The sequence below is a fragment of the Protobothrops mucrosquamatus genome, unplaced genomic scaffold, assembly GCF_001527695.2.
Source record: "Protobothrops mucrosquamatus isolate PMUCROS unplaced genomic scaffold, P.Mucros_1.0 scaffold303, whole genome shotgun sequence".
Lineage (NCBI taxonomy): Eukaryota > Metazoa > Chordata > Lepidosauria > Squamata > Viperidae > Protobothrops > Protobothrops mucrosquamatus.
Genome location: NW_015386645.1, coordinates 39,258 through 52,882, shown reverse-complemented (window position 1 = coordinate 52,882; position 13,625 = coordinate 39,258). Strand labels below are relative to the sequence as shown.

Sequence of the window (13,625 nt, the reverse complement as noted above, 5' to 3'; positions counted from 1 at the left end):
ATGAGATCTGAGAACTTCACCTTAGGAAGAGGGTTTATTCTCTTGGGACTTACCCATCAGAGAAATGAACAGATTTTGCTCTTTGTGATCTTCCTCATAATCTACTTGCTTACAGTATTGGGTAACCTCCTGATCATCATATTGGTACGCTTTGATGCTCAACTGCACACACCTATGTACTTCTTCCTCAGCCATCTTGCAGGCACGGAGATTGTGTATGTCACTACCACTTTGCCTCAGACTTTAGCCCATCTCTTGGCTGGAAATGGAATGCTTTCCTCAATATGTTGCATGTTACAGGGAGGCAGTGCTTTGAGCATGGGCAGTACAGAATGCCTGCTCTTGGGAGTCATGGCTTATGATCGCTACCTGGCCATCTGCAACCCCTTGAAATATGCTTCTGCCATGGACAAGAAACACCAACACCTGCTTGCCAGCTCCTGCTGGATCCTAGGTTGCATCTTCTCAATGGTCAATGCTGTTTGCATCTTTCATCATTCTTTCTGTGGTCGTAATTCCATTAATCATTTCACATGTGAATTGCAATTTGTCCTGAAGCTGGCATGTGGTGATATAAAACACACCCAAGCCATTCTCAATGGTCTGTCAGCATTTATTGTTCTAGTTCCCTTTTCCGTTATTTTATGTTCCTATAGTTGCATCCTGTATTCCATTTGTCAAATGCAGTCAGCTGCAAGTTGGCAGAAAGCTATCTCCACCTGTGGCTCCCACCTTGTTGTGGTCACCTTGTTCTATGGCACCATCATCTCGATATACATAATCCCCCAATCAAGTTCATATCCTGACCGGGAGAAAAAAATTGCAGTCTTGTACATTGTGGTGACTCCTCTCCTTAACCCTATCATCTATACCCTGCGGAACAAGGATGTCCACAAGGCTATGAGTAAGGTGTTGAAAAGAGGCAGTTTTGAGAAAAAGCCATGAATATCCATCTTTTGCTGAATTTGTCTGTTTTAACTAAAGTCTGCTATACACTCTTAATATTCTCCAGCTGATGACTTGTGGGGAGGTTCTTAATTGTCTGGAATGGTGTTTAAATCTGGATCTACAAATGACAAGAACTGCTTGGAACAAAAATCAAAAAAATCTAAATGTATTGAATCAGTCTTCATTATTGGAAAAAGTGCTGGTGTTTTGTTGTTTTTACTGCATAGTTGTGGTGATGGATTTCTGAAGAGGTAGGAATAGTGGGGCAATATTAAGAAAGATTTTAAAGCAAACAAATTCTTAGAAGAGCAACTAAGATGATCAAAGGCCTGGAGACTAAAACATATGAAGAACGGCTGCAGGACTTGAGTATAGCTAGTCTAAAGAAAAGAAGAAATAGGGGTGACATGATAGCAGTATTGCATTCCAGTATTTGAGGGGCTGCCACAAAGAAAGGGGGGGTCAAGCACCAGAGAGCAAGACAAGAAACAATGCTTGGAAACTAATCAAAGAGAGAAGCAACCTGGAATTAAGGAGAAACTTCCTAACAGTGAGGACAATTAACCAGTGGAACAGTTTGCCTTCCGAAATCATGGGTGTTTTTAAGAAGAAGCTAGACCAGGGGTAGGCAACCTTGGCTCTTTTATGACTCCTGGACTTCAACTCCCAGAATTCCTGAGCCAGCCAAGGTTGCCTACCCCTGAGCTAGACAGTCACTTATCTGAAATGGTATAGGTTCTCCTGCTTGAGCAGGGGGCTGGACCAGAAGACCTCCAAGATCCCTTACAGCTCTATTCTATTCTAGTTGATCAAAGTCTAGGATAAAATGACAGAGCTATGGAAATAGAAGAATTGCATCAATTTTAGCAACAAAGGCAATCCATTCAATATCAAAATCAAAATACCATCAAAACAAAATCATTGTCACAAGCTGGAGAAGGAGAGAGCTGGATGTATGGGGGGGAGGTGGGATTAGCTCTTAATTAATCAACCACTTCCAGTGTGATGTTCCCCCGTTGGGGCCCCAAGTCATCTTGCAGAACCAGGTCTTAAGGCACTTGCAGAAGGGCAGGTGATAAGATATTCCAAAGGGCAGGACACACAACAGAAAAGGCTCTTTTCCTGGACCTGGCCAGCTGTAATTCCTTAAGGATCCGCAGTATGCTCCCTTTACTGGCATGGGTGGAGCAGGCCAGTTCCACTGGAGTGAGATGATTCCTCAAGTATCCAGGGCTCACACCATGCAGGATTTTAGAGGTGATAACCCAAAAATTGAATTGCTTCCAGAAGCAAGTCAGCAACCAGTGCAGCTCACTGAGCAGTGGTGTAACATGGGCCACTTTGCAGGCTCTAGCCACTTCCCACACTGCCACACTCAGCACCAGCTATAGCTTTCAAATGCTCTTCAAGAGTAGACCCATGTACACCGCATTGCACTAGCCCAGGGGTAGGCAGCCTTGGCTCTTTTATGACTTGTGGACTTCAACTCCCAGAATTCATGAGCCAGCACAGCTGGCTCAGGAATTCTGGGAGTTGAAGTCCACGAGTCATAAAAGAGCCAAGGTTGCCTACCCCTGCACTAGCCCAAGTATGAGATGACTAGAGCTTGAGTAACTGAGCACAGGGACTCCTGATTCAGCAAAGGCTGCAATTGACAGTCAAGATGAAGTTGTGCAAAGGCTCTCCTAGCCATGACTGCCATCTGCTCTTCCAGCAAGATTTGCAAGTCCAGATTTTAAAAAAAAAACTGAAATTTTTATAGAGGATTCCCTTAATATGAATTATGATAAAAAATAATGAGTCAATAGAGAGAGATATTGTTTCCCACCGCAAAGAGAAGTAGAGATGGTCAAACTAATTCTTTTATTCAAAGAAGAGAATATATTTAATCCCTTAGATAGGTTTATTGTTATAGAAATGGCTTGTACATACAGCTGTGTAAAAGCAAAAGTTGTGGTTGTAGTGTTGTCATCATCTACTGTACTAAAGAGAGTTGGAAGTTGGTGCCTTTTTTTCTTTTCTTTTCTTTTTTCTTTCCTTCCCCCTTATTCTAGTTTTTTTATTACTTTTTTGAATTTTCCTTTGCATTTTATATTTTGGCAAACCAATAAAACTATTATTACGAAGAGTGCCACCCCATCCAGAACTAAGGAGGTAGTCTGAAATCTTGAAGCTTTGAAACTCCAGGCCACTCTGTCTTGCCAGGGTTCAGCCAAAGCCTATTGTCCCCCATCCAGGCCTCCACAGCCTCCAGGCACTGCAAGAGGGCAGCCACAGCATCACTTGGGTCCCCAGGGGTGGAGATATAAAGTTGAGTATCATCTATTTACTGTTGATATCTCAAATCATGGTAGATATTGCTAACGTAATGACCTGAAATATTATAGCTATATCTTGCACCAATTAGAATAGAATAGAACAGAGCTGGAAGGGACTTTGGAGGTCTTCTAGTCCAGCCCCCTGCTCAAGCAAGAGAACCTTACCATTTCAGACATGTGGCTGTCTAGTCTCTTAATAATTATTAATAATATTAAAATATTATTATTATTATTATTATTATTACTATTGTTATTATTATTCCTACTAGTAGTAGTAGCACAGTCAACCAGATGTTCGATTTGGCAAGGACTCCAGAGGTGGACAAAAATGCCAAATCCAGTCTAAACATCTGGCTGACTATAATATACTGCTACAATTATTTTAAAATATTGTCGGTAAATATGTGATCAAGATTTCCAATAAAAATGATTAAAATATATGGTCTATAAATAAAAAAAGGGAAATGACTTATAGAGAATTCCAATAAAAGTTGTTGAAATAATATGTCTGTATTTCTTTGGAAATTTAATATCAGTTTTATTCCTTATTCTGAAGAAGAAAAAAGGAGGACTAAGAAGAGTGCAAGGAGATTTACAAACAAATTTGACAGCACTGAGCTATAGCATAAGGATATACCCACATTACACATATCCACACAAACACATGGATGGGCGCACACACCTACGTATTTGCTATCTAAAGCCAATCTAAAATATACAAAGAATTAAATTGTGATCCACTAAAAGGTAAGTGGCCACCCTACATAAGTGCCTTAGGTGTTATTAAGGTGACCAACCGTCCTCCTTTAGGGAGGACAGTCCTCCTTTTGTAGGTTCTGTCCTCCCTTGAAAAGTGTCCTCCTACATGTCCTCCTTTTCGATATTTGAAGACTAATTTGCAGAGCTTTTTTTTTCTCATAGAACGCTCAGAACGGCGTTCCGGCACCTTTTTTTGATGGTTTTTTTTTCAACTTTTGCATGAGCTGTGCTACTCCCGCTATTGGCTTTCGAAAGCCAATAGGAATTGCTGCTGAGCGCGCCAAAACACCCGGCTGGCAAACTTTGCACATGCAAGTTGTCTGTATTATTGTTGCAATGAATAAAATGGGTTTTTTTTATTTACGATATTTTTTTTCTTCAATTTATTTGTGTCCTCCTTTTCATTATAAAAAAGTTGGTCACCTTAGTGTTATCACACACACTCCACAGAAGGAAATTTTACTTTAGTTCCTCCAATATTTTTGCCTGTTGATATTCCTAAAATGCAGGGCTTTTCCCAAACTTTTTTTTTCTTGAACATGACTGTGGCAAACTGCTACAAAATAATGATTTAGTGTATTGGCCAAATTAATTATTCAGTACTGCTTTCTTCAACTTCCCTTTTAGGTTTCAGGACTACCAAAATGGAAGTTATCCAAAACCCTCAATTCCCATAAGAATATTAGGTGGGGACTAATGTCCAAGTGCAGAAAGAACACACATGGAAAAGGTGATCATTGTGAGTCCTTCATTAAGTTTCCTTAGAGTTAATCTTTGGAAAGTTCTCAAATTCTGAGGTAAATCAGCCCAAATCTGGAGTGGAGCAAATTTCATCAAATTTCAAATTTCAGCTTTCTAGGTAGTCACTCACATACTTATGAGATTTAAAGAAGGGAAAAATATATATAATGACCTTTTGAAGAAGACCAAGGGGAGCAGAGCAATTTCCATTTAGTGGGTCCCTGTCTGACACTTATTTTCATCTTATAATAGAGAAGGGAGGTAGCGTGCTTCCCAATTCTCTCCAGGCCCTGAATAGTTGCTTCATAAAAGTGAAATATGTTATCAGGAACATATTTGGCTAAGTACCTGAGAGTTTCTGATGACTGTGCCCAAAGATTTCCCTATATTTCAGCATCATTCCCTGGGAATTGTACTAGTAGCTACTCCAGCTTTTACCCGTCTGTTTGAAACTGATAGCAAGAATCAGATCTCCCTGAGAGCTGATGAAGTCCTAGGAGAAACACAGAGGTAGGTTTCTATTGTATTATTTTGATCAGTTTAAATTGAAAAAGTAATACAAAAGTAAAAAATCAACAAAGAAAAAAAGGAAGAAAAAGAAAAAAGAAATAAATAACTTCCAATTTTCTTAACACTGTTATAAATACTTTTTAGTGTTTCCCTGACTGAAATTATATCATAATTTCTTTCTTTCCACAATCTACCCTTTCTAATCATTAAATCCATATGTCACTGTTTCTCCAGCAAAAAGTCCATAAAGGATTTCAGTATTTCAATGGAATTATGTAGGAGAGCAAAGGATAATCTAACAAAGACACAAATAATAATCTTAATTAATAACATCAAGCAATTGTTCAATATATTTTAAGAATTGTGAAATGATTTGTATGAGTTATCAGTTTATAGGTATCTATGTTATTGGTAAGTTTGAATGAAGTGGATCCTGGTTGTATTCTTTTCCAAAGGAGAAAAGACTTCTTACAAGATATTTAACAACATAAATTTCTTCTGTGAAGGCTACATAATGGAAATGAGTGTGTCATATTACTCCTCACTGTCCTTTCCTCTGATCTTTGTCACTTTTGCTGAACCTGGTCTGTAGCCCTCTTATACATATTAGGCAGAAATGCCTTGATTCTGTGGGATCCTTGGTATGGAGTTTGCTGGTTTTCTTGCAGACATTTCATTACCAAACAAGGTAACATCATCAGTTCTAGCCTAATCTGCAAGAAACCCACCAAGAACAGGGAGCACCAAAAGCCCACAGTTCAACCCTGAGCTACAAATATTCTCTTCTAAAGATTTCTGATTCCATTAATGCATTGTATTCTGTTTTCTGTTTGGGGATGAATCATGTATGAATTGTTCCAACATTCAGGTTTTGTTATGACAATTGCAAGACAGGAGTTGACTTATTATCTGGAAAATACAGTATGTTCTGATAATCTATTGAGACTATCTTTGGTACTGTTCTGTGTTAATGAAAAGATACAGTATTATTGCTGAATAATCCAGATAGATGGATTGGAAATCAAAGATGTGTGAGCTGACCTTGTATTATAGTAGATTGGATGTACAGTTTTCTCTTCCTCTTCCCTATCTGTATTTTGCAATTTAACTCATTGTCCATCAATATCTCTGCTCTGTAGGCAAAATGCCAAGATTGGGCTCTGAGAACCTCACTTCAGAAACAGGGTTCATCCTCTTGGGACTCACCTCTCATCGAAAAGAACAAATTCTGCTCTTTGCGATCTTCCTAACAATCTACTTGCTCACAATTTTGGGTAACCTGCTAATCATCATATTGGTAAACACTGATGTTCAACTGCACACACCTATGTATTTCTTTCTCAGCCATCTTGCAGGCCTGGATATTGTGTATGTCACTACCACTTTGCCTCAGACTTTAGCCCATCTCTTGGTTGGAAAAGGTGTGCTGTCCTTGACACGTTGCATGTTGCAGGGAGGTAGTGCTCTGAGCTTGGGGAGTACTGAATGTTTGCTGTTGGGTGTCATGGCTTATGATCGCTACTTGGCCATCTGCAACCCCTTGAGATATGCCTCTGCCATGGACAGAAAGCACCAACATCTGCTTGCCACCTCCTGCTGGATCATAGCAGGTGTCTTCTCGATGGTCAATGTTGTTTTCATCCTTCGCCATTCCTTCTGTGGTCCCAATCATATTAACCACTTTTTCTGTGAGCTGCATTTTTTGCTAGATCTAGCATGTGATGATATAAAAGTCACCAAAGTCATTTTCAATGGTCTATCAGCATTTATTGTTTTGGTTCCCTTTGGGGTTATCTTGTGTTCCTATAGTTGCATCCTGTATTCCATTTGTCAAATGCAGTCCACTACAAGATGGCAGAAAGCTTTCTCCACATGTGGCTCGCATCTTGTTGTGGTCTCTTTGTTCTATGGCACTATCATGTCTATATACATAATCCCTCAATCAAGCTCATTTCCTGACAGAAACAAAAACATTGCAGTTATGTATCTTGTGGTCACTCCCCTGCTTAACCCCATCATTTACACTTTGCGGAATAAGGATGTCCACAGGGCTGTGGTCAAAGTGTGGAAAAGAAGGAACTTTGAAGGAAAACTATGAACATTCTTATCTTGTTGAATTCATCTATTTTGACTTAAAGGCTATTATTTAAGGTCAGTATCAATATTTTACTAAAATGATTTAGCTGTTCATCTGTGAGTAGTTTCTGAAACCTCAGACATGATTATTGTCTAACTGGAATGCAATTTTATTCTGATTCCTCTAACATCGTTCAAATGAAGGCTTGGAACAAAAAGCAGAAGGATCTCAATCTTTTTTAATTATTGAAAACCCGCTGCAAAAAAAGCACCGTAGAACCCTGCATGCTGGTAGTTTTCTGTAGAGGTAAAAAAAAAAAAGGGACAATATTAGGACAAATTTTCAAGAAAATTTTCTTGGTTTGGTTTGAAACTGACGATAAATAGCATAATTGTGCAAGGAATGTAGCTTTCTCAGCAGCCAATGCAACCTAATGCTAGTATCTTGGTGTAAAACATTGTAGCACAATGTGGTATCAGCAATAGAAATCAAGTAGTCCTCCTTTATACTATTTAACAGGAAAAAAAGGTTGTCTGTGAAAGATAACCCTTGGAAATGCTGAATAGGAATTGCAGTAGAAATTGTTGAAGGGTATGTCTAAAATTCTCCAGAAATCCAATATCAGTTTAATTAACTCTGGAAATGAAAAAAGATAACGAGGAAGAAGAAGATGAGGAAGATTTATAACCAAATCCAACCACACAAAAAAATGTACTGAGCAATAATGTAAAAGGTACACTCACACAATTTTGCTCAGTAAACATATACCTTTGCAGTTAAAACAACTGCATGCCCAAAATTTAAATTGAAACCATCTAAAACTCAAGCAGTTAGTTCTCAAAAATTGCCTAGAGGTTAACTCATCTCTCTTTCTACACAGAATGAAATCCAGTATCAGTTTAAATCTGGAAATTAAAAAAAAAAGTCAGTGAGGAAGAAGATGAGGAAGATTTACAACCAAATCAAAAAATTAACAATACTGTCCTGAACAATAATATAAAAGATACACTCACACAATTTTCCTGTGTATGCTCATAGACATATACCATTGCAGTTAAAACCGTTGTGTGCCCAAAATGTAAGATTTAAATTGGGGCCATCTAAAATTCAAGCAGTTAGTTCATAAAGACCAGGATGTTATCTCGTCTCACCTTCTTCAGTGAAGGATATTTTACAATTCATCTTCTAAATCTTCTGCTTAGTGACATTCTTAATCAGGGATCTCCCTAAATTTATGGAAAGTTTTTGCTGACCAGTATTGAGGCAGAGCATTGCATGACAATATGGCTGGACCAGACAGGCTGACATGTTAAGGGAAAGGGATGTTAAATTGGAACACCAACTTCTTCTATCAGCCTCTCTGTACTTCATTGAGTCTGCTGTAATGGGAACATTGAGATGGAAGGAGAGTTTGAACTTCTCCTATCCACTGTTAAAAGCAAGGAATCCAAAATATATTTCACAGTAGCGATCCAGTTTGTGTTAATCAATCTATAACAAACTGGATCTTTTTGAAATCATGAATAGAATAGTTTTCCTTGGTAGAAGGAAAGCCATGGAAACAAAACAGCATATTTCCAACCTCCAAAAATTTCTCCCTATTAGAATTTCTGGAGCAGAAATTGATTTTCGTCCAATTCTAATAGGGAGAAATTTTTGGAGGTTGGAAATATGCTGTTTTGTTTCCATGACTTTCCTTCTACCAAGGAAAACTATTCTATTCATGATTTCAAAAAGAGCTCAACCTCTGATGATGTCCCAGTTCTCAACCCATAGCCTGCAGAAGTCTATGTTAAGATGACATTTTATAAACATAATGCAGACTTCCTTCATCCTAACTTTATATATATATACATGGTATGCTATATATTGTAAATATGTATATTTTAAACTGTGCAGAGTTACCTTGTGGTAAGATGGAGGGTTTCAATAAATTTAATAAAATAAATAAATAAATAAATGTTTTTTAATAATTGCATCATTTTATAGGTTAAAAATCAAATTGTCTATTTTTAATTTGCATTATTCCATTTTTTTAAAAAAATGATTTTGACTAAATGCTTGACAAAGACCACTGTATTTTTAATTGATATTTATTTTACATATTTTATATATTCCTTGTGTGTTCAATCACACTTGGCCAATAAATAATTCTATTCTATTCTATTCTATTTTCTATTCTATTCTATTCTATTCTATTCTATTCTATTCTATACTAGTCTAGTCTAGTCTAGTCTAGTCTAGTCTAGTCTAGTCTAGTCTATATAAAAGCAAACTTGTTGAAAGGGTCTAACAACAAATCAAGATTCTAGCAACTTTTATACATCCTACGGAAAACATAAAAAATATTGGCCTATTATGTTTTGCGAAAAGGATCATTTATTCCCATATTGAATCAAAGGTAATTTTTCTGGTACATTGCATCAAATCATTTCTCTTTCTTTTGCTTTACAGTGTGTTTCATATTACAGAAATTTTGGCTAAGGAGAAACATTTGTGCATAAATCTTTGGAAATTTGCTATGAGTAGTTAGACAAGAGAGCCGAATGTTATTTGCATCTACCATGAAGTTAATAATTTTATTGACAAGATCGGTGTCTGTGAAGTTCGATGTTTTTTGAGTTTCAAAATCTACAATTAAAAGAACTGAAACAATAATCAGGAAATATTGTCTGATTAGAATTTTCCTGCCTGGTATATTAAATAAAACTGGAATTCTTTGTAGTAAGATTTTCAGAAATGAAAGATATCCTGGATTTTATTTGGATACTCGAGCTGAAGGTTGACATGCCAATTGAAAAGCAACTCCTTTCTCAGTTCAACAACAGGGACTAACTAAAAAGTGCCATGCAGAATGTTCCTCCAATAAACTCTCTGAAGAATAGAAAATGTGGGAATAAGAAATAGTAGAACTCATTGGCATGATCTTCCTATTTCTTAGGAATATCACTTTGTCTATGGCTTATTATTCTGGAACATCTAACTGTTATTCATCAAAGGTACTCTAGATGTCTTGCCTTACATAAGAGACTTCATCAAGCTCTAATCCAGTGATGGTGAACCTTTTAGAGACTGAGTGCCCAAACTGCAACCCAAAACCCACTTCTGCATCGTCGAGTGCCGGGTGGGTGTGGCCCATTGGCTGGATATGGCCAATTGGGTGGGCGTGGCCCATTGGGTGGGCATGGCTGTGGTGGTAATGGCAGACTGGGTGGGACTAAAAAGTTCAATCAATCAATTCCAACTTTGCAAGATTTTTTTTTTCCCGCGAGAAGTTGAAATTGACTGATTGATTGAACCTCTTTTTTTTTTTGCACACGGCGGCAGAGGCCTAAAGCGAAAAGGTTTTATAAAACCCAGCTGAAGGCCTAGGACTAGGGCGACGGCGCGCATGCCCACAGAGAGGGCTCTGAGTGCTGCCTCTGGCACCCATGCCATAGGTTTGCCACCACTGCTCTAATCATTGTGGTGGAATCTCTACCTAGACTGGAGGGAGAGGACAAGAGAGGCCCAAGTTTAGAGTCGTTGCACTGCAGTGAGAAGCACAAGCTGGTTCTCTCCCCCCTGCCCCCCCCCAGAATCCTTGAAGCCTTAGCTTGGCATTCCCAAGAGAATGTAGTGAGTCTGGTAAGATTCTTGTAACATAGTTGAATGGCAATAAACTACTGTTGAGACTCTTCACAAGTAGTTCTGATTGCTTTCATCTGACAATCATGCAGAATTTTCTCCTGATGGGCATCTCATGAAAATGGAAAAAATCATCTTAGTGTGACTGAATGTTTAGTAATGGGGGCATATATTTTTCCTCCTATTTAGTCCCCATTACCAGGAGAATCATCCTAAATTGTCGTGTTTGAATTAGGTAAATATAATATCAGAAGCTCAACATATGTTCTTATCTTCATTGTCCTCCAATAATTCACTGAATTTCCAAATTCTGCCTCATTCAAAGCCAGTTGTAAACCAGCTCACAGCAACCCAAAAATTTAACACAAACTGATTAGGTGAAGATTTTTTCCTTTAAACCTGAAAACATTAATTATGAGGTTAAAAGAAGGAGCGAAACATGTATAATGACTTACTGAAGAGGACCAAGGGGAGTCGAGTAATTTCCATTAAGTTGGTCTCTAGTTGACCAAAGCTCCCCTTATAATAAAGAAGGAAGTTAACGTTCTTACTTCTCTTCAGATCCTGAATAATTGCTTCATAAAGGTATAGTATGTTTCAAGTTGAATTCAGCTCTTGTGGATTTAACTGACACCATTTTCTTGGCAATTGAAGACAATCTCTCTCTCTCTCTCTCTCTCTCTCTCTCTCTCTCTGTCTGTCTGTCTCTCTCTCTCTCTCTCTCTCTCTCTCTCTCTCTCTCTCTCTCTCTCATCATTTCATAACCCCTTGAGATATTGTCACTATAATTCACACATACTAGTAGGGATGATCAAATAGACCGTAGCAGTCTATGATCCCTATAGGATCATAAGACAATCTAAGAAACACATAAATAACAATCTAGTTAGTTTATAATGTAAAGGAATTGTTCAAAAGATTTTGAGAACTTTGAACTGATTAGTATGAATTAGCAATTTATAGGTTTCTATGTTATTGGTAACTTTGAATGAAGATGATCCTTATTGCATTCTTTCCCAATGGACAAAGGATTTTTTTTACAAAGCTACTTAAGGACATATATTCCTTTTGTGGAGGTTTCAGATAAAGAAAGCCAGTGTTCCATATTACTCCTTACTGTCCTTCCATCTGATGTTTGTCACTCTTGCTGAAAATGGTCTATAGTCCTGCTACAGATATTAGGCAGAAAATCCAGATTCTATTAATAAGGTGGTTTCTATTTGGAGGATAAATCATATGTGAATCATCTCAACATTCAATTTTCATAATGCCAATCCCAAGATAGGAGTTGATTCATTATCTAGTTAATGCAGCACTTTGTGATAATCCATTGACAATGTTGTTGACACTGTTCTGTACGAATCAAAAGATACAGTAGTGTTGTTGAACAATCCAGACAGGTGCATCGGAAACCAAGGATTTCTCAGCTGACATTGTGTTATAGTGGATATAGAAACTTTTCTCTCTCTCTCCTCTCTATTAATGTTTTGCTATTAAACTCATTCTCCATCAGTATCTCTGCTCTGTAGGCAGAATGCCAAGATGGGTGCTGAGAACTTCACTTCAGAAACAGCGTTCGTCCTCTTGGGACTCACCTCTCAACGAAATCAACGCATTGCGCTATTTGTGGTCTTCCTAACAATGTACTTGCTCACAATTTTGGGTAACCTGCTAATCATCATATTGGTACAGATTGATGCTCAACTGCACACACCTATGTATTTCTTTCTCAGCCATCTTGCAAGCCTGGACATAGCGTATGTCACTAGCTCTTTGCCTCTGACTTTAGCCCATCTCTTGGCTGGAAAAGGAGTGCTTTCCTCAATAGGTTGCATGTTACAGGGAGGCAGTGCTTTGAGCTTGGGCAGTACTGAATGTTTGCTGTTGGGTGTCATGGCTTATGATCGCTACTTGGCCATCTGCAACCCCCTGAGATATGCCTCTGCCATGAACAGAAAGCACCAACATCTGCTTGCTATCTCCTGCTGGATTATAGGCTGCATCGTCTCAATGGTCAATATTGTTTGCATCTTTCGTCATTCCTTCTGTGGTCCTAATCACATTAACCATTTCTTCTGTGAGCTACGTTTTTTGCTAGATCTTGCATGTGATGATGTAAACCGCACCAAAGACATACTTAATGGTCTATCAGTATTTGTAGTTCTGGTTCCCTTCCTAGTTATCTTATGTTCCTATAGTTGCATCCTGTATTCAGTTTTTCAAATGCAGTCAGTTGCAGGATGCTATAAGGTTTTGTCTACCTGTGGCTCTCACCTTGTTGTGGTCACCTTGTTCTATGGTACCATCATCTCTATATACATAACCCCCCATTCAAGCTCATCTCCTGACAGGAACAAAAACATTGCAGTTATGTATCTTGTAGTCACTCCCTTGCTTAACCCCATCATTTACACTCTGCGGAATAAGGATGTCCACAGGGCTGTTAGCAAGGTTCTGAAAAGTAGGAACTTTGAAGAAAAGCCATGAGGATTCTTGTCTTGTTGAATTCATCTCTTTTGACTCAAACCAATTATTTAAAGTCATTTTCAATATTTCACTAATCTTATTTTAATTCATTAAATTAATTTAAAAATCTTACTCTGCTATGTTCCTCCAGCCTAATCAATGTGAAATAAAGTACTTTG

At 38.1% G+C, this 13,625-nt stretch overlaps 3 protein-coding genes across 3 annotated transcripts; all 3 read left to right on the top strand.

Annotated features, from left to right (window-relative positions):
• Positions 1–945, top strand: LOC107286601 (olfactory receptor 2D3-like). Its single transcript, XM_015814993.1, has one exon. The coding sequence runs from the start codon at positions 1–3 to the stop codon at positions 943–945; it is 945 nt and encodes a 314-aa protein (XP_015670479.1).
• A 5,475-nt stretch (positions 946–6,420) lies between these two features.
• On the top strand, positions 6,421–7,374 carry LOC107286600 (olfactory receptor 2D2-like). The gene has a single exon (XM_015814992.1). The coding sequence runs from the start codon at positions 6,421–6,423 to the stop codon at positions 7,372–7,374; it is 954 nt and encodes a 317-aa protein (XP_015670478.1).
• Positions 7,375–12,522: 5,148 nt separating this feature from the next.
• LOC107286599 (olfactory receptor 510-like) lies at positions 12,523–13,467 on the top strand. Its single transcript, XM_015814991.1, has one exon. It carries the CDS (start codon positions 12,523–12,525, stop codon positions 13,465–13,467), a length of 945 nt encoding a protein of 314 aa, XP_015670477.1.
• Positions 13,468–13,625: the final 158 nt, after the last annotated feature.

What these genes read in the sequence shown, in the direction of transcription:
- LOC107286601 (XM_015814993.1), top strand. Translation starts at nt 1, where the DNA reads ATGAGATCTGAGAACTTCACCTTAGGAAGAGGGTTTATTCTCTTGGGA.
- LOC107286600 (XM_015814992.1), top strand. Translation starts at nt 6,421, where the DNA reads ATGCCAAGATTGGGCTCTGAGAACCTCACTTCAGAAACAGGGTTCATC.
- LOC107286599 (XM_015814991.1), top strand. Translation starts at nt 12,523, where the DNA reads ATGGGTGCTGAGAACTTCACTTCAGAAACAGCGTTCGTCCTCTTGGGA.